The sequence below is a fragment of the Pygocentrus nattereri genome, chromosome 8 (genome assembly GCF_015220715.1).
Source record: "Pygocentrus nattereri isolate fPygNat1 chromosome 8, fPygNat1.pri, whole genome shotgun sequence".
Lineage (NCBI taxonomy): Eukaryota > Metazoa > Chordata > Actinopteri > Characiformes > Serrasalmidae > Pygocentrus > Pygocentrus nattereri.
In genome coordinates this window covers 25,589,309-25,610,112 of record NC_051218.1, presented here as the reverse complement: position 1 = coordinate 25,610,112, position 20,804 = coordinate 25,589,309, and the positions used below count along the sequence as shown (strand labels likewise).

General features: G+C 37.9%; 2 protein-coding genes across 3 annotated transcripts; one reads left to right on the top strand and one right to left on the bottom strand.

The window, feature by feature from the left end:
• Nucleotides 1–8,832: 8,832 nt before the first annotated feature.
• On the bottom strand, nt 8,833–10,793 carry si:ch211-195b11.3 (uncharacterized protein LOC100334344 homolog). Its single transcript, XM_037540283.1, has 4 exons — nt 10,675–10,793; nt 9,493–9,530; nt 9,237–9,346; nt 8,833–9,042 (listed from the first exon to the last, which is right to left on the bottom strand). Exons 1-4 carry the CDS (start codon nt 10,721–10,723, stop codon nt 8,994–8,996), a joined length of 246 nt encoding a protein of 81 aa, XP_037396180.1. The 5' UTR covers nt 10,724–10,793; the 3' UTR covers nt 8,833–8,993.
• Nucleotides 10,794–12,446: 1,653 nt separating this feature from the next.
• sil1 (SIL1 nucleotide exchange factor) lies at nt 12,447–20,713 on the top strand. Of its 2 annotated transcripts, none has more exons than XM_017713396.2 (9): nt 12,447–12,507; nt 13,341–13,479; nt 13,801–13,912; nt 14,450–14,546; nt 15,220–15,408; nt 17,307–17,428; nt 17,523–17,619; nt 19,862–20,026; nt 20,230–20,713. In XM_017713396.2, exons 1-9 carry the CDS (start codon nt 12,487–12,489, stop codon nt 20,620–20,622), a joined length of 1,335 nt encoding a protein of 444 aa, XP_017568885.1. In that variant the 5' UTR covers nt 12,447–12,486; the 3' UTR covers nt 20,623–20,713. The 2 variants fall into 2 exon arrangements, with proteins under 2 accessions (XP_017568885.1, XP_017568884.1); XM_017713395.2 differs by having other exon boundaries at nt 12,472–13,010.
• Nucleotides 20,714–20,804: the final 91 nt, after the last annotated feature.

The window sequence follows — 20,804 nt, the reverse complement described above, 5'->3', positions numbered from 1 at the left end:
CCTCACTTCAAACTTCAGAATAAGTTATGGTCTACACCCAAATCACACAAATAAAAAAAGGCACAGAGCTAGCTGAGCTACCTATCCATGAACACCACTGTTTAAAAAGACCAAGAACAAAATGTTCTAAGCAAATTAGGGGATACTCAGTACTTACTAATATTTTTTTTAAATGACTGCTTGGCTAAAATGTAAACCCTAATGACCCCAGGATATTGCACATTCAGGATATATATTCAGCAATAGGATATATTGGAAACCAAGCCTCCACTTGAAATAAAACAAAATCCAGAAGGGAAAATAAAACCCATAAAATAGATTTGTCTCCAACCTGGTATCAGTGTAAGCAAGTAAAACCGTAGGTCATTGTTGTATTAAGAAAACACCAAAAGCCATAATCATGAAAATAAAAAGGTGGAAAAAACATTGGCTACACCAATGTCTGCACTCTTGTCTTCAGCCACTCTCGCTGTAGGTTATTTCAGTAACTGTGACTGCTGATCCCTCTAGAAGATCTCCTTCAGTCACCAGCCTCCACAGCTAGCTGAATGTCATCTTTGACAGTTTAATCAGGGCAAACCACCAAGACTTTATTCGGCGTTTCCAGTGCGTACACACGGATAAAAGTCGGAAACTCCAGACTACAGTGGCGCTCTGAGCATGCTGTTTAAACAATGCCGCGTTTGCTCTCGACTCTCCTCCGTGCTGGGTCCTAGTATCCCTCCTGTTTCCATCCCAGTTGGGACCTAGTGTCACACATGCTACACTTCCATATGTGGCAGGCAAAGGGTTAATCCTGCTGTCACCTTTTAAGGGTGGACTGTCACGCCGGAAGTCCGTTTTTTTTTATTGTACGTGGGTCTTTAAAAGAGGCCCAAGTGGCACACACACACACACACACACCTTCCGGGTCTTCGTTTCGTCGCGATCTAGGTGCGGGTTAGCATTAGTGTGGCTCTTGGCGTCCAGTAGTTTGATGTATATTTCTTTATTTAGGTCGTCTTGTACTTCAGAAATCCCTTTGCTCGTATCCCGCGGTTACAACTCTCAGGTAATGTCAGTAGATGGGGGAGTTAGTAAATCTGTTTGGCCTGAGCATGTGGCTGATCTGGGTGTTGTACTGGTTGCAGCTCTATTAACCAGCGGTGACTGGTGTTACAAACTAAAGAGCTTCTGCGCGACGTTGCGGCCGGATTGTGAGTATGAAATGGTCAGTTAAATAACATTTCTGTAGTGTCTAAACATCACGTGAGAATGCTTCCTAGGTGCATCAAACAAGCGTGATTGGATCAAACCACCTGCTGCTCGCCTGTAATTGCATCCTGCGTTGGTGTACGAGCTGCCTGAACACGTCTTTTCAGAAGAGGAAAGAACACCGGGTGACATACAAGAGTGGAGGGAGGTGCACACAGTTGGATTATATCCTTAGCACGAGATGCCGCCTAAAGGAGATTGGAGATTGTAAAGTGGTGTCAGGGAAAAGTGTAGCAAGGCAGCATAGGGTGGTTGTCTGTAGAATGAGATTAGAAACAAAGAGGAAGAGAGTGAAGACGGAGCCAAAGATTAGATGGTGGAAGCTGAAGGAGGAGGATGGTTGCAGGCAGATCAGGGAAAAATTGCAACAGGCCCTTGGGGGCAGTGAGGAACTACCTGAGGACTGGGAAACTACAGCTAAGGTGGTGAGAGAAACTGGCAAGAATGTGTTGGGTGTTTCGTCTGGTCAGAGGAAGGAAGACAAGGAAAGTTTGTACTGGAATGAGGAACTCCAGGAGAGTATTCAGAAGAAGGCAGCTAAGAAAAAGTGAGATAACCAGAGAGATGAAGGAAGTAGGCAGGAGTACTGTGAGGCTAGTCGCATAGCGAAAAGAATGGTGGCAAAGGCTCAGGCCTATGATGAGCTGTATGAGAGGCTGGACAGTAAAGGAGTAAAGGACTTGTATCGTTTGGCTAAACAGAGAGAGCTGGGAAGGATGTACAGCAGGTTAGGCTGATAAAGGATAGAGAGGGAAATGTACTAGTGAGTGAACAGAGTGTTGAGTAGATGGAAGGAGTACTTTGAAGAACTAATGGGGGGAGAGAGAGAGAGAGAGAGAGAGAGAGAGAGAAGGACAAGGACGACGACGACAACGGGGGAGAGATAGTGGATCAGGAAGTGCAGAGAATTAGTAAGGTGGAAGTGAGGGCAGCTTTAAAAAGGATGAATGGAAAGGCAGTTGGTCCAGATGACATACCTGTGGAGGTATGGAGATGTTTAAGAGAGAAGGCAGTGGACTTTTTAACCAGGTTGGTTAACAAAATCCTGGAGAGTGAGAGGATGCCTGATGAGTGGAGAAGCAGTGTATTGGTCCCTACAAGGGTGATGTGCAGAGCTGCAGTAACTACAGAGGTATAAAGTTGATGAGCCACACCATGAAGGTATGGGAAAGAGTTGTTGAAGCAAGGCTAAGGTGAGAGGTTCAGATCAGTGAGCAGCAGTTTGGTTTCATGCCCAGAAAGAGTACCACAGATGCAATTTTTGCACTGAGTGTTGGTAGAGAAGTACAGAGAAGGTCAGAAGGACCTACTTTGTGGATCTAGAGAAGGCATATGATAGGCTGCCAAGAGAGGAACTGTGGCACTGTATGAGGAAGTCAGGTGTAGCTGAAAAGTATGTTAGGGTGGTGCAGGACATGTATGAGGATAGTGAGACAGTGGTGAGGTGTGCAGTTGGAGTGACAAATGGTTTCAAGGTGAAGGTAGGGTTACATCAGGGATCAGCTTTGAGCCCCTTCTTGGTTGCAATGGTGATGGACAGGTTGACAGATGAGGTCAGGCAGGAGGCTCCATGGACCATGTTGTTTGCAGATGACATTGTAATCTGTGGTGAGTAGAGAGCAGGTGGAAGAGATTCTGGAGAGGTGGAGGTTTGCACTGGTGAGGAGAGGAGAGGAATGAAGGTCAGTAGAGAAGACAGAATACATGTGTGAATGAGAGGGAGGCAGGTGGAAAGGTGAAGATGCAAGAGGTCGTAAAGGTGGATGACTTCAAATATCTTGGGTCATCCATCCAGAGCAATCGACAGTGTAGAAGGGGTGAGGAGGGTGCAGGCACGATGGAGTGGGTGGAGATGGATGTCAGGGATGATCTGTGACAGGATAGCAGCAAGAGTGAAAGGGAAGGTTTACAAGACAGTAGTGCGTCCTGCTATGATGTATGGTTTGGAGACTGTGGCTCTGTCTAAAAGACAGGAGGCTGAGCTGGAGGTGGCTGAGATGAAGATGCTGAGATTTTCGTTGGGAGTGACAAGGCTGGACAAGATTAGAAATGAGCAGATCAGAGGAACAGTGAAGGTGGAGCAGTTTGGAGATAAAGCCAGAGAGGCCAAGTTGAGATGGCTTGGACATGTGTTGAGGAGTAGTGGATATATTGGGCAAAGAATGTTGGAGATGGAGCTGCCGGGTAGAAGAGGAAGACCTCAGAGAAGGTTTATGGATGTAGTGAAGGTGGACATGGAGATGTTTGGTGTGAAAGTAGAGGAGGCAATGGATAGGGCAAGATGGAGGCAGATGATCCGCTGTGGTGACCCCTAAAGGGAGCAGCCGAAATATTTCTTCCATGGCCGCTGAAGCTGCGCTGTTGGCTAAATTAGCCCTTTCCAGCTTCAATTGAAATCTGTGTAACTGGAGGGCTGAAAGCAGTGGTCTGTTTATTTTTGGCATTTGTACAGCTAATAGTTTAATACGGATGTGAGTATACATAATTTGGTACAGCTTGACTACAGCCAGTGTGCTGTGGATGTTGTTTTTTTTTATTATTAGTTCTCTAGTATTTTTTGTTGCTCCTTTATTATTAGTATTGTTTTAATACTTTTGGATTTACTGTTTTTTTTTTTGGTTTTGTTTTGAGCTGAAGACCCTGGGTGTGAAGGGGCTGGGTTTTGTCTTTGGCGTTTTCTCGTTGAATAATAAATTATATACCTTATAATTAATTATAAGGAATCAGGGGAGCTCCTGCATGTTTACAAAGGAAAACCTGCAGCAACAGCCTTTGTAAATAATATGTGAAAACCCCTGATCAACCAACGCCCTAACTTTCTTACTTATTAGCTGACAAACCAGAGTTTTTCTCCCTGGTATACAGCCTCTCTCGCTCTACGAGCCTTTATGAATGCTTTGAGGGCTGATCTGGTCACTGACAGGGGAAACATGTATATGCCAACACTGACAACTAGGTTAAATAGCTAGCTATTCAAGACACAAACAACTGGATCAACTGTGAGATCACGAGACCTCATCATTAGTTGACGTTTGACAAAAACTATCATTAGTTAAGCTACTTGGTCATTAGCCAGCAAGTTTGTTAGCCAACTGACTATTCAAAATAAACTGAGGCTTCAAAATATGCTAGCATGCATGCTAATGGATTGGTGTTTCAAAAACTGTAAATTGGTCACCGATGGACCAAAATTCCAAACTAAATAGGCTATTTGTGCATCTGTGACAGGAAAACAGATACAATACCACAGAAAATCAGAATAACTTGCATTTGAAGATGACTTCGCTGCTTGGCGAACCGATTCTGCCCACCATTTTCAAAAAAAGTTGTGCCATGCTGCATTGCGGGATGGAAACATCCAATGCTCTCTCGATATTTGCATATCATTACACTGTATTTTTATTTATATTCAGCACAGCGACCCAACTTTTTGGGAAATTGGATTGTACTTGATGCTGCCTTGTGTTCAGCCAGGCACGTCAGCGGTTGCCACCATTTTGGGGCAGTCAACATCGCTGCTGGACTGCAGCCAGAAGCCTTACAGTGCCTATTTTAAAAATATTGCACTCAAAGTGGAACAGGATCATATATCGGAAAGAACGCAGTGATCCTCGATTATGTGGGAGGTTTATGTGTAGACTGGTTTATTTTAGGCTTATTTAATTTAATAGTCTATACAGGGATCTTAACTTGGTGTAGTACTATATTCATTTATTTACAACATTAGTGTTGCCTAAACATTATAGACAAGTTACAGCATTCCTTAACAGATTAACCTTCTCACATAAGGCTAAGGCTTCGTATTTGCCAGCTTCTTGTTGGCGTTTTTCTGTCCCACCTTAAATGGTGCAGCCCCTGGCACTAGTCGGATCCGTTACAGCAAGCGAAAATCATGGCTGAAAAAGGTTGCAGCACCGTGTCTTTTCATTTGGAGTCGACGCATGAGTATGTGTAAAGTCAGAGTGAGGGCCATCTCGGAGTGCCTAATGAGGAGGAGGGGGTGGTGGAGCAGAATATATCAAACAAGCCAAGGAGGGTGCAGTGGATGCAGTGGCCTGGGACCATGACTACCTGACTCTGCCAGCTCCTGGTGGGTTCCTGTAAACTTGAGATAGACAGCTCATATTGTGCAGGCTACAAGTTATGATTATCATTGTAAAGATCAGTTTGAATTATCTCGCTCTCATTTCCTTTCTGACAGCCTCTGTTCGTTTTTGTATAAGTAATTAACTGTAGATAAGATTACTTGTCATTTAGACACAGTTCAGCAGATTTTGCCTGTTAGAGGAGAATTTAAAATATTACACTAAATTTCCTTCTAAGCAACATTTCACTATTTTTTGAAGACCCATTGAGCCATCTGCAAGCAGACTCGTCTACTGAAGCAAAGCACAGAAAATGGGAGTAGAAGCTGCTGGCAAGGCAACACCAAGCCCTTCCCGTAAGCTGCAGCTTGTAGATAAGTTTTTCATGTATTCCATGCGCACTTCAACTGGTTTAAAGGAGCACGTTTTGGCTGACATATTTAAAGTCTTTTGAAGTCTTTCAAGTGTCATCATTACATAGGCCAAGTACTTGTATGCAGTCCTTGGTTCAATGCCAATATGGCTTCTGGGGAAGTAAATGTGACAGTGTTAGTCTGTTGCCAAGAGTGACTGCAGAAGATAATACAGTTAGTGTTGCCAACGCCACAGTAAGGAAAGCAGCAATTGGATGTCCTAAATGATGCCATCTAATTTGCATAATAGTCTATTTGCGTGTATTTGAAGCTGTAGAATAAAGGAATAACGTTGTGGGAGAGAAAAAAGTGAGTAAAAAAACACCCTAAATATGTTAGAACTACAAATTAACTTATGTCGATTCTTTTCTCTTTTTTTGCCTTTGAAATAGGCCGTCACTTCTCAAAATAACTTGATGACTTTAATGCTTTGTCTAGACCCACATTACATAAATCATTTTTGTCCTGTGTTTGTTAAATTTATATTTACATTCCGCTCTGTAAATAGGGGGAGGGGTCAGCAGCGGCTTTGGGCATGAGCAGTTCGTTTCCAGTGTGGCCGTGGAGCGGTGTGGATATGCTCTGACTGTGAGACTGAGCAATGTGAGTGTTGTGGGACGGGGCTCACGGCAGCACCCGCTGCTGGCTGAGGACAGTAACTTAAAAACGTATGTTCACCTCAGAGTCTTCAAAAGTCTCCAATAACACCAGAAAAAGTCGCTAGATTTGTCGCTAGTCGCTTAAAAAAAGTCGCTAGAGGGGTCTGAAAAGTCGCAAAGTTGGCAACAAAGTCATATTCAGCTAGCACAGGAGCTTCATAGTATATTGTGAATGAGAATAAACTACAGCTTGTTTAAATTAGTAATGTGTATGTATTTGGGAAGGAAGGCTAAACAATACACAGGTACATCTTCTAAGCCACGTCTCCTTCAGGGTCGCAGGGGGAGCTGGAGCCCATCCAAACAATCATTGGGTGGAAGGCAGGATAAACCCTGGATACATTTAAAGTCTAGCAATGTGTGTATATTTGAAGTTGATATATGCACTGGAACTATGGAGTTCATTTTGTCACAAGTTTTAAATAAAATTTAAATGTCAAGTATAAAAATGTCCAAACAAACAAAGATTTCTACTCATTTTCAAACATTCTGGTATACATTTATTAGTCATTTTGCTTTCATTTCTTTCTATTTGCTGTTTGTGCTAATATCTTTTTTTGCTTGAAGATTCACTCTTTTGCTTCTGAATTCTTTCCTTTGGTTCTGGTTTTTGGTACTTTTTTTAACAGGAGGTGGGTCTTAGAAGAGGGTGTTAACCTGCACTTTCTATTTGTCAACTGATTTGGAATGACAGGTCTTCTGAAGAGGATTATGCTGACATGTCTGCCCTTATGAATAATGTTGGTCATATTTATTAATGTAATACACACATCTGGGTTTGCAGCTGAAGCAATAACTAGCCTAGCAGCATCTGCTAAAGGGCTAACTAGACAAGCTTTGCTCAGTGTTTAATAACCCTGCTTCTGATGACCTGCATGGTTGCAACTGCTCTTTACCCTGCACACATGTAGTTCATCGACTGATTATCCACCCATGTATGTACTGCAATGAGTATGAGTCTTTATTCATGTTAGTATTACTGCTGTTGTTGCATACTGTTTGGCTAAAGTGGTTCCTTTTGCTTAGAATTGTACACCAAACAGCACGACCATTGAACCAACAAAATGAAACTACAAAAGACTATCTGTACAAAGTCTTCAAGTTGACTTGCCTCATGTCACTTTTCCCAGGTTCTGATGGCCGATGGTGGTGCTATGATGTGCTGCTAGTTAGCCTAGCCGAGTAGCCGCTGTCCAGAGTCACTGCTTCAGTCACTACCATATGCCAATCAGTGACTTTTTTAGTTTTGGACACAGCAAAAAGCCCAACAACTGTGGTCAGTGTAGTGTGACATGGAGTGTCTTAGGCTGAAACTAGGGAGAAATTAAAACGATAGTTCATACTTGTTTGCCCTAACATTGTACTGTATAGATTCATCAATGGCTTGGCTTGGTATAATGCATCACTTTATTTTGCATTGTTGCCATCAGTGCATCACGACAATATAGACCATCAGAATCCTGCGGGAGTGAATCGGCTGCATTTTTCAGAATCAGGCACTGTTAGTTGACTGGAACCTCTGCTGACAACCGTATATTTACCAAGTGTAGTAAATAGAGCACATACTGTATAACATTATGTAGTGGTTGTGGTTATTATTTTCATATGCGAAATACAAATGTATATTTTTCAAAGAAATGTTATGTGATTATTGAATTGCATAAGGGTTGCTAGTTTATGCATGGTTCTGCCAGTAAATCAGTACAAACTTGTGAAACTGTCCAAATTGACGACAGATTTTCAGTTCCTCACCCATCAGCAACCAGCTACTCTCCGACAGCCAAAGTGCAGTTGAATTTAAACAAGCCCTTTTCACCCACATGAGTCAGCAGCCCTAAAGGTGTTTAACTGTTTATCTGAATTCTTTGAAGAACAGAAATAAAAAATTTACATGTGAAAATAACAAAAAAAATTATACTACACATTTTAATAGGCTACAAGTAATATTCAGTACAGCTTGTGACTTCTTTGCTTCACAAATTCAGTCAAATGCCTCAAAATGAGTCGATAGATACCATACCTCCACAGGAGCAGATTAGAAGCAGGATATGTACAGAACTGCAACTTGGGGGAGCACTAAAACTGATTAATAATGATTTCAGGAACACTGATAGCTTTAAGTATGGGAAATTGTTTATGCAGAAGTCCTAGTTTTAGATCATTTGTGCTTGTAGTGTAAGTGGGATAATCTAATTTTATATTAAGTTTGTATAACAGTTTTTTAAGTTTTTTAGTAGTCTGCAATATACATGATGTGTCAAAGAAGTTTACAAGTTGGTACGTTATGTTCTATCCAGTATTGACTAATTTTCTGCTACAACAACTTGGCAAATTCAGTGTGTACTTTTAAAAGAATCAAAAACACAGCATGTTGGTGAGTGGAGCATTTTCCCAAAAGAAGAAGACAAATTGTGTGCTTAATTCTTTTTATTGTTTATAATTCAGGCTTACAATTTCATCAGATGCCAGTTTCACACAAAGACTTAAGTCATAACGGTGATCTGTGATTAGTAAATAGTAATCTGACATCCTCCAGAAGCATAGAATTCACAATGCAGTTTCTCTGTGTGACATATTCAGGGTTACCCACATCTGCCTTTGTGCATTATTTTCACATGGTGGTTTCGGTTTCTGGAAAAAAAAAAGTTAAACCAAAAAAAATTCAAAATTTGTACAAAATGTATTCCCCTGAATGTTTATGATTTCTTGTACATCCTGTCCTGATGCTTTCATGCTCAATGCACATATACAAATATTCAGGTGTACTTGATATTCAATAATTAATTCATTTAATTCATTTTAATTAATCTTTTTATTTGACTTACTTATTTTCCATACAAAGAACACACTCGGTTGAGTACGTATTGCCATCATCACCACACACTGGGTCAAATTCACGAGTGCATGCTGAGTTTGCGTACTTATCGCAGTCACCCTAAAATAGATTACGGTGGAGAAGCTTGTCAAACAATGTCATTTTAATTTGTTCATACATTCACAACATCAGCTGGAGAATGTGAATTATGGAAATCATATTTTCATTTATTAAGCTGTAGATGATTCAGTTATGTTTGAGTTTACCTCTTTAGGTTGTGAACTTTGATCAACTTCTGCAAAAGCTGTATAGAGGAAATATAATTGATGAGAAAAGTAAAAACATTTTCATGTTAAATTTTAAAACACGTAAAGCCGAGATTAGTAATTAATAAAAGCAACTACACTCATACCAACAACTACACACTACACCTACTGAGTCTGTTATAATTTTTAAAGACCTTTACTAGTTACTCTGACCATTTGATGTATACATTTCTATAACAGTATTGTGTTTTATCAAGCACATGTTCCAGGATTTCAGATGTTTTTATATGAACCTTGTATGTTGAATATCATTTGACACAATAGCTGTGGTCTTTTACCCCAATCCTGCAAGGAACTTGAGTACTTCTAATCGTTTTAACAGACTCGCTGCCATAAGATTTAGGACCTTTTTATTTGCAAGAGCACAAGTCGGATTATATACACTGCTACCCTGAAAGGACAACATACACATCTGCTTTCACCAAAGCTAGTGGATAGTTGCATCAAACAATTTCCAAAAAAGGTCACATGTTTACTTGTCATATTTACACTACTTATTATTTTCTTTATGAATTTGTTTGTTTGTACAGTATTCTCATAGTGTTAGCCAAATGCCCCACATTTTACATAGCATTTATCACAATTTGCAACAAAGTACATCAGCAGAGGCCATGTTTATGGTTTGGACAAATGCCCATTGTGATGAAAGGGTATTGATGGGAAATTAGCTATTTGCACACCTGTTACATCTTTCCCTCTTTAGTGTTTCATTTAACTCTTAAAAGTTATTACAGACAAACAGTGAGCTCAATGTTACATAATCTCAAGAACAAGATATAGTCATAAAAGGCTTTGCTTGAAAAGTTTACTGAATTTATTTAATTTATAATCTGGGAATAAATACGATTAAGTATTCCCTATGTTACTGTCAGGTTTCTCTTTGTCCCTTCTACTTAGTCAGACAAAGAGGTCTATTTGCATATCTATGGCATGAAAAGTAACCTAGACCTACGATAACCTGTTATAACCTATTGAGAACTGTACATCTGTTATAAATTTGTATAAGAAGCTAAGCAAGAAGGAATGAATGTAAAAACCAGTCTCAAGAGTTTTTAGTTAGTAAACAATTTTCCTGATAATTTAAGGTAATTTCAGTATCCTCACTAATTTGATAGTACTCACCAGAGAGACAAACGAGAACAGAAACACAGATCAGAATAGCCACCTTCATGGTCAGAAAGCATGCGAGACAAAGCAGGTGTGTGTGTCTTTCTAGTTTGTGCTGTTGTCCTGTGTCAGCATTCCTCCCTCCTCTGCTATAATTAACTATGGGTGGAAAATACCTGGTAGTAGCCTGTACTGTGCCAATATACTTAATTAGAATTAAAAAGTATGTTTTTTTTTTCAGGATACATTTTATTTGCATAAATATGACCAACAATAATGATGAAATATTGCTCTTTATGCCTTAGGCTTCTTGTGTTTAGAACATCCAGAGCCACAAAGGCTGATACAATGTATGAGCTTGTGTGGCTGGTCCAGATTGTGCAAGTTTCTTAATTTTGAAGTAAACATAATGCTAGTGGTCTATGGGTGCATTTACTACCATTCTGTGCCGCTTCAAAAATGTTGCCATTAAATAGTGGCTATTGTGATTCACTAAAGTGCAATGGTCCTTTAGCAACCATAAAACAATTTAGCAGCTTCTCAGCAGACTCTCAGTAATAAGCAGCAAGGTAAATCTCTTAGATACATAAAGGTCAATTTCTTAAGCGTGCATTAAGGGGGTACAAGTTTTAGTTTTCTCATCCACACTATTCACATATACTGTAAAGCTACATAATGGCTATTTAGGGGTGTGGGGAACTGATATGTTACTAGTGTGCACAAAGTGTAGTTGGATCCATGCAGTTGAGATGCATGTATTTCACAAAACAATAGTTGGAACTCTCGAGGTAACTACCTCGCTAACTTACATAGTACAAACCATTATTAAATAACACCAAGTATTTTTGAAAACCATAGTCCAACCAAACGTCTACAAACACTGTCATTAGGTTCTGTAGTTCAAACAGCTGTAGACCTGTGGTTAGAAGCTTTGTTCCTGCTGTCATCCATGGCAGAAGATGCAGTCAAAGGGGAATAAATAAACTTAAATAAGTTATTCCAAGTGGAAAAGTAGATATTTGTATATTTTTATAAACTAATTTTTTAAAGAGAGAACCATTTAATAAAAAGCCTGGAGGCGAGGCGGGGTGTGTGGAGTCAGTACATCTCAAAACATATTATTTCAGTGGATTATGGTTCAGTTATGTTCCCTGACTAAACGTACTGAGATGGACCCCTGAGGGTACCACCACAGTGACAAGAAGGGTACTGCCCCAGTGACAATGTTGTACCTTTTTTTTTTAAAGAGTGTATGGTTGCATTTATCAAGTAGTATTCCTGTGGCACATTTGTGTGTAAGCCATGTAATGTTGGCCAAACTATGCACTCCCATCACTGCTTCACCTCACTTCATTTAATTTGCTTGTCACTTTTTCTCTTTTGCTTCTCAGACCTTACTGATTATTTTTTAAAAAGCATACATTAAAATATATTATATGAGGCTGTCTCTATCAAAACCCAGCTAATAGAAGGTATTCTACTCATACAGTTATCCAAGCAAAGTACAGGCCAGTTCACCTTGACTGTCGATTTCTGAATTGCGAACACACGTTACTATACCATATGCTTTTGTATTTAACAATACACTTTCACGAGCTCGTTTTAGAGTTTATAACACAACACAATAACTTTAATCTACCATTATTTTCTCATTTTTCACTTTTTTATTTTTTTATTATTTTCTAAGAACATGAGCAACTGTTGTAGGTCATGTCAAAAAATTGTAGGTCATGTCAACCACCCACAAACATGGTGTCCTAAGCGACTTTTATTTAGACAAGCATTAGCAGAGACTCTTAACAAACGGAAACAGTGATGTGTTAGGACATGTTAGCGTCTCTGAACAAGGTAGATCTGTTAAAGGGGCGTTAATTTTGGGCTTGTTTTTGTCTGGTTTTCTGTCTCTGTCTCCGCATGTTATCAGCCCGGTGTTAGTGCAGTATGTCTGAAATAATCTTTCTGATTGTGTCTTCCGAAATGGACACGTCTGCTTTCATGATTGGCTCACGTGTAGCTTAGATGACCTGCGGAAGTTGACAGGGCCGGTCCACTGTGCGTCAACCAAATTCATCGTGTGGTGGCTTTAAAAACTAGTTAAGCTTATGCGCAGATAAGGCGATTTATTCTGAGGTTTGGAATATTGCGTTAGCTCATTAATTATTTGATTTAAATATCTTCGGTTAATAAAGTTGTCTGTGTTGGTAGATTTGTTATGATTAAGATATTTAGATCAGGTTTCTTTTTCTACAAGATTGTGTTAGTTCTATAATAACATAATGCAAAAAAGAAACGGTGTATTTGTCCTTATCTGGTATTTATGTGTACACCTCGTCTGTGCCCACACCGAAAAGGTGAGTAATTCATTTTATTATAGTTACATAGTTAAGGTCCATCTGCTGGGGACATCGATTTTTCTGAAGTAACCCAATTTTGGTGTGTAGAACTTACAATAATTCTGACAGGCTAATCCCATTAGTCTCTTTCTTTCACAAACAACTTTTGTGCAGAGTACAAACCATGTGAAAGTAAGCTAATTCAAACATATATTCGTAGTCCCAATAAAGGTGCATTACATGGTGTCTACATGTAGGCGTTTCATTTACAGAGTGTTCTGAATGTAACAAATTTATCTCACCTTAGTTTGATTGTTGTACACAAGTAAGAAAGATTTGCCCATTTAGTTTTCTACAGCTATAATCATTAAAGAGGACTGGGATGATTTTGGTGAGGAAGAAAAGACGCATGACACGCATGAGGCTCAAGATCCTGAGGACTTGGAGGTGTTCCATCCTACAAACGAATGGCAGACTCTCAAACCTGGTTAGTTTACATGTTACTAACACCCCCCCCCCCCCCCCCAAAAAAATGGCTGCTACTATAAATGGATTTAAAATACATTTTCATGACTCAAATGTCAAAACTATCATTAAAGAATATCTTTATATGCCAGTTTTTAGAGGCATTAAACACTTCAGATGTCTTGTTCCTTTCACAACTACTATGAACAATATTAAGTTTCCAAGTTTCCCTAGAATGGTGCGTTTCACATTTAACTTTTTCCAGGTCAACTATGTATAATAAAATGCTAATATAAAAATACCTGCATACACATTTTGCCCATGTATTTACTTTTTATGACAGGTCAAACTGTACCAGCAGGCTCTCATGTCAGGCTGAACCTTCAGACAGGGCAAAGAGAAGCCAAACTTGGAGGAGAGAAAGGTTTCAAATACAATGAGAGAGATGGACAGAGGTATTGTAGAACAAGCATTATGTTAGTATACACACTATTGGCAAATTAGTGACAAACTTTGCTTAGGCCTTATAATTATTGCTATATAATGTCACATTAAACTAACATGCTATAAATGTTTTTTTGTTTTTTAGAAATTTAAATTATGCATAAGGTGAATGTCAAATTATATTGTCCACGTTATACTGCTTGGTAATCAGTAATGATTAGTGGATTTGATTGAGATGTGTGTTTTGAAAGCAATGTTTGATTCTTACATTCTTGTGATTCAGTTGGTTTTACTAGAAAGAAGTATATATTGGTTAATTTAATTTTGTAATTTGTGTTGAAGGTTTTGGAAAAATTTCATGTAATTATATAAAATGTTTATTAGCAGTTGTAAAAAACAAAAATAATAAAATTGAACTTTTTCCTTATTGAAGCCGTGGTTTTAGTGCCCACCTCTTTGTCTAGTCCCATGTATTGCATATGTGACACACTCTATTTGTGCCTTTGAGAATGTAAAGCAGCTAATGATCTTTATCCTCCATGAGGCAGGCAAGAAATGATGAACAAGCAGGCTGCTTTTTTCTCAACTCAGAAAATAAAAGAGGCTCTAAAGAAGTTCAAAGGAGATTATAACCCTTCAAAAAAGGCAGGTATGCTAGTGTTCATGGCCGGAAGAATTATACTTCTGTGTATGTTTATACTTGCTTTACAGGTTTTGTAGTATTTTAAACATCTATAAATGTTCTATAAATCTTTGTAATGTTGCACCACTTCTACCCACAACAAACTGCTCCATTTGATTTTGTTGTAGTTCTACTTAGTCAAGTATTGTTCTGGCCTCATTCCTCCCCCAACGGCAATGAGTAGCCAGTTAGCATCTTTTTGGGTTACAGCTTCACCTATTTACATAACACACAGTTGAAAATTTGAAGGTGTGCACTGTGTGGCCTCTGCAAACTATGCTTACCCATGAATGCTTTCTTTACATCTCGATGCATCATTGCTGTCCAAAGAAAAAAAAACATATTCTTTACATACATTTTTACTTTCCTACATTATTTGAGCACAGCAGCAGTTCTTTTACATTACCTTAATGATGAATGGACCAACAGAAATCCCTTAAAATGACTTGCAGTCTCTTTACGTTAACTTGTATGGAAAGTATAGAAAGTTGTTGCCCTCTCCTGTAAAGTAATCATTTTAGAGATAGTTTTTCTTTGGACAGATAGGTTTATGTGCATCTTTGCTGAAGTAATAATCTTAACTTTTCCTTGCTTTTTATTTGCTATTTTAAGCTATTTAATATTATCTGATTGCAGGATGAAGAATCTGTAAGATCCCAGTTTCGCTCAGTAGATGATCTGAAAAGAGACATGGAAGCACTAGATTTTCTAATGGAGACAGATATCCAGATTATGCGTAAACTTTTGTCCCAGTTTAACAGTACCGGCAGTACAGTGGATCAAAGAGTAACTGCTCTACTTGACCTAGAGTACCTTGTTCACCAGGTAATGACTTTGTTGTATTTGTGTTTACATTCACATTACTAAAAAAATTATATAACATTATAACTGTGCAACTGTAAAGCAGTTAAAATCACATTTCTGTGAACATCAATATATTACTCCACAGTTTTGTTCCCACATTGTTGAATTCCAGTTCAAATAAGTAACTGTTATTTTAGGTCATTTTTGTAATGGATGTCATTGTAAAAATCTTGTGTATTCCTTGCTGATCAACATTTCTCTTTCACGGTGCTGGGTTATTTACCATAGGTAGATTAAGAGAACAATTTAGATTCAGTTACTGTGATGAAAAGCCCATGGCAAGAAGTAAAAACTGAAAACAGGACTATAAAAAGAAAGCATAATTAATAGAGAGGATAAAAATAGGGAAGTAATCTCAGTTGGTCAGCGAATCAGCACAAACACAGATAAACTTGCAAGGTAAAGGCAAAAGGATTAAAAATGTGACCAAAAATAAATCAGCAGGCTAAAACCTGACTAGCCAAATGAGAGAAATAGTGAGGTGGGGGTGAAAGAAGGCTCAGGTTCAAAGAACTTTAACATTTTATGAAGATTATGTGTAGAACAGGCAAGTTGTCCTTACAACTGCTGATTCGTTACATAGCAGTACTAATAAAATGGAGAGCTGGGTTGGTTTTCAAACATAACATCATTGTGTTGTTTAGTCAGCAGTGTGTTCATCATATACATTTTCTTCATGTCTGTAACAGTCAGTCTTACGCAGCCCAAAATCATTCATGGTTTCTGAACAATTAGTCACCTTTCATCCAGTTTTACCAACATATGCCACTCCACCGTAGGATACTTTGATGAGCATAAAAAAGTAGTTATGTCAAGTGTCACAATAACTTTCTCAAGAAATGGTCTTACTCCAAGCACCACATCGTAGAAACATATACTGTGCTTATATTAAAAAGTATATAATGTAATTAAGCAATAGAACATGAGAGGGAGTGTGTTATCGCGATATAACATCACTTTGTTCATACCATAAATCACAGCCGTGATGTTATAGAGAATACATAACCTCAAGTGTTCTATTGCTTTTATCCAACAGTTACATAAATAAAGTAAGAAATTGGCCTGTGAACATTTAATATATTTTGATGATAGCAGTTCCTTCCATGAAATTATAGTTCCTTAACAAGCAGCAAGTTGCTATGTCAGAGTAATGCGCTGCACAGCTCCTTAAACTAAATTCCGATATTGTTATTATCACTAAGCAGCTTTTTTATTTTTTATTGCAGCAGTTTTATGGCTCAGTCCGATTTGGTTGGAAGATAAGTCTTTGGTGAATGGTATTTGATTCATTTCTGACTGATTCCAGGTTAGTTGTTCCTCTGTTTGAACTGCTGACTGAAAAGCTGCACGGTGGTGATGACAGTTTGGGAATTTAGTGTAGTCTCATCTTCAGAGTCTGACCAAATCGTCTGTCGGTCAGATGTGATCGTAAAAGTATCAGTTTTGTGCACAAAGTAAGAAGTAAAAACATTCAAATATCTTGAGCATCTCCCATCAAAGTCGTTGCTTAGCAGTAGTTATCTTGAAGTAAGTTAGAACGCTTCTCAACCAATCAGCTTGCACGGCCGAAACGAATGCCTGTATAATATATATTTCCTTATAATAATATAATTTTATTACAGGGGATTATTTATACTTTAAGGAAGAATGTGTACATGAGTTGATGTGTGGTTGCTGACTTGAGTTTGGACACTAGCTCCAGAAGTCTTTAATAGGGTCCTGCTTATCAGCCACAATAACATTTCACAAAATCAGTGGATATAATAATTTTATAATATATTTGTTTTGTTCATTCTACTATTTGTTTGTTTAATTTAATTAATGCTTAATTAATTTAATTTAACTTGCTTTTTTCATAGGTGGATAATGCACAGAATTTGGTGTCAATGGGTGGAATGAAGCTGATAACTGATTCTTTAAATAATACAGATGTTAGACTTCAGGAAAATGCTGCATTCGTACTAGGATCAGCTATTTCAAGGTAAATTATGTAAAGTATGGTTATGTTACTTTTTTAATAAGTAAGCTGATTATTTATTATTTATTATTTATATGTTTGTGTTTTTTGCCAAAAGTAACCCATCTGTCCAAGTTGAGGCCTTAGAGAGTGGTGCCTTGCAGAAGTTACTGAATTTGCTTGCTACCCCTCACCCAGTGTCGGTTAAGAAAAAGGTAAGAGAACTTTGTCTTGTTTTTTTTTTTTGTTTTGTTTTGTTTTTTTTTTTTTCTGTTATTCCACTGTGGTAGAATAAAGTGTTTTTAGGCTCAAATTAGGGACTGGGATTACTGATTAATTGTATTGCAAGGTACCATTGTAAAAGTGAGAACCAGTAAAAGTTGTCTCATGCATTTAACTGCTTTGCATTCCACTTTGCTCACTCTGCTGCTTTTTTTTTGCTATTTTGTTGCCTGTGTCTTAGACAAAACAGATTTAAGATTAAATATTGAACAAGAAAAGCATCACGTATCAAGTCATAAAACTCAACCAAATTTAGCTTGTGTTCACTTTACTTAGCTATTGATTATTAATTGACATTGGTTTATGTTTATCTGTGGGTACAGTAGGTAAAAGTGGCCTTGGTTTTTTTTTTCTAGAACAGACCATTTCACATCAAACCACTCTGACATCACCTTGATATCTTAACAAATTAATTATGCATTTTGAAAATTTGGCATTGTGTGAGCAACAGCAAAGCAGTATAGGTGCAAAAACAGCACAACAGAATGGTATTAATCCCACCACAGCAATGCCATCCATTTTTCAAAATTTAAAATATATACATTGAGGTGTAAACAAAGTCATCCAGAGTTTGATCTGAAAAACACTAAATTTACCAACTATAGTTCACTGATTTCTTTCCATTGATATTAATATACCAATACCCTGCATATACCACTCCACCATGAATGTACTGTAAAAATACATTACTGTAAGCACAGTTATTTAGCTTACATTAAAAATTTGTGTTTCTCATTATTATTAGTAGTAGTAATTGTTTTTGTAGAGGCTCACTGGTTCATCTTCATTTCAGTCCCTGAAAATGATGTTGTCTAGAAGGCAGAATATGTTGGTCAAAATCTTATCAGTGTTAATTGTGCCTTGGCAGGTGTGAGAGTTACTCTCTAAACCCTGCCCAATACCATGAGAGTCCCTGACTTTTGAAATTAACTGACATGGCTACAGAACCCATTTCTACTGTGCATCATTTAAGATGAGCTCAACCCTAAGAATCAGCAACATTTCTGGTAGCTACTGACTCATGACTTCCAAACTTGCATTTGTGGATGCAGTAACAGGCAGCGTTTATTGACAGCAATTGATCAAAGTATTCCTGAGCATGTGTGATGATGCACATCACAGAAACATGGTTTTATTAAGGGAGCGCCATCTGAGGGATTGATCGTTTATATGCTTAATCCTATAGAGGGTGAAATACCTAAAATCCTTGCAGTCACTCAGTGAGGAACAATGTTTTATTTAAACTATTGGATTGCAGCACTTTCAAATTGAACATATTTGCAAAAAACAATGAAATTAATTTAAAATGTTACAAGTCTCTGTGATGTTTTGTTCAAATACAGCTAAATTTATAATTCAGTTTTCTGTTTTTATCTGCTTTTCACATACTTGCCAACAACGTTTTTGGAAATGAGCTTGTACTTGTAAAGCAAACACATAGACTAACATTGTAAATTTAACATATAAACCCACAAAATTTAGTTCTAAAAAGCCACAAATAATCAAGTTCAAGTCAGAATGATACTTTAAAGTCTACCGATGAAGCAATTGAATTATGTCATTACTGTTTTCTCCTAAGTAGATAAATAAAATTTGCTTTTTGTCAGTACGGAAATAAGTTTAAAAAAAACATACTGATTCTGTTTTGGCAAGATTCTAAATACTGGACATAGGTGTGTCAGATAATCATTAGACAGCTGCTACTATTGGATGATAACTACAAATGATACTGGTCAACACAACAACAGACATATCATTTATACATATTTTATTAATGTTATTTATTCTAATATTGTTTTTTTTTTCAGAGCAAATAAATGCTAACTGTCAAGATGAATAGCTTTATATTAAAAACTTCTTAGGTGCCTATAACATCTTGACAGAACTGCATGTTTATTTGTTGTGGTAAGAGTATTGACTATATTTCTTTAAATGATCTTAAGTATGTCCCCTGGACAACTTTTTTTCTCAATGATTGTGCTGGCTCATTATTGGAAGCCCCAAGACAAGGACAGCCCAGGGTCCAAGATCCTGTAACCCTGTAAACTTTAAAGCATTTATGAAAATCTATATCATAATAATACTAATGATAACAATGAAAATATACTATTAGTTCTTTTTTCCTTACAGTTAAAGTACATTAATACATGCTTACTGTGATGTTTTTATATCCAGGCTTTGTTTGCATTGGCATGTTTGCTGCATCACTTCCCCTTTGCTCAAAGTCAGTTTGTGAAGCTCGGAGGACTGCAAGTACTTGGTGAGCTGTTCCAAGTGCAAGGGGCTGATGCTCTCCGTGTGAGAATCGTCACATTACTCTATGACATGATTACAGAAAAGGTCAGTACTGGTGCATAGTTATGCTTAAACATTGGTTTGAAAATCTAATAGATCAAAACATTACTAATAGATCAATACAACCTGATATATGAACCTGAAATAAATGATGCATTTCAAACCACTCAAAAAAAATACATTTTTAGACCCACAATGTAAAATTCTCAGAGATGCACAGACTTCAACAACAATGTCATGTGTTCTAGGAACTGATCTCACAGACTGGTAAAGATGCTGTGCCAGATTCCTCTCATCAGGATTATTTGCAATATACTGAATACTCACTCCTGCCCATGTTAGTTGAACAGGGCTGGTGCACCTTTGTGCCTGAGCTTTTAGTCTCTCCTGAGCATGATCGGAGAGAGAAGGCTTTGCATGCCCTTCTGGCCATGATGCCCCACTGTCAGGCCCGATATCAGCAGAATCCCTCACTGGCCACCTCTCTCAGCATTCTGCAGAAGGAATACCAGAAACTTGCGCTAACAGAAGAGACACTGGGGGAAGAGGATGGGTACTTTGGAGAGATCTTGGCGCTACTGGACTCTATGGTGCAGAAAATGTACTGCGAACACAATGTAAGTAATTGTGTTCCATTGTAAAAAAGCCAATAAAAAGGTTTGTTTCAATTGAGTCTAAATTGTCATAATACATTCTGCAAAATTTGATATTAAAACTTTGAAAAGACTTTAAAAATTGCATATAGAATTTTTTTTTTTCTTCTACCATTTTTATGAACCCAGGCTCTTCTGTGGGAAAATAAACATTTATCAAGCCAAATACT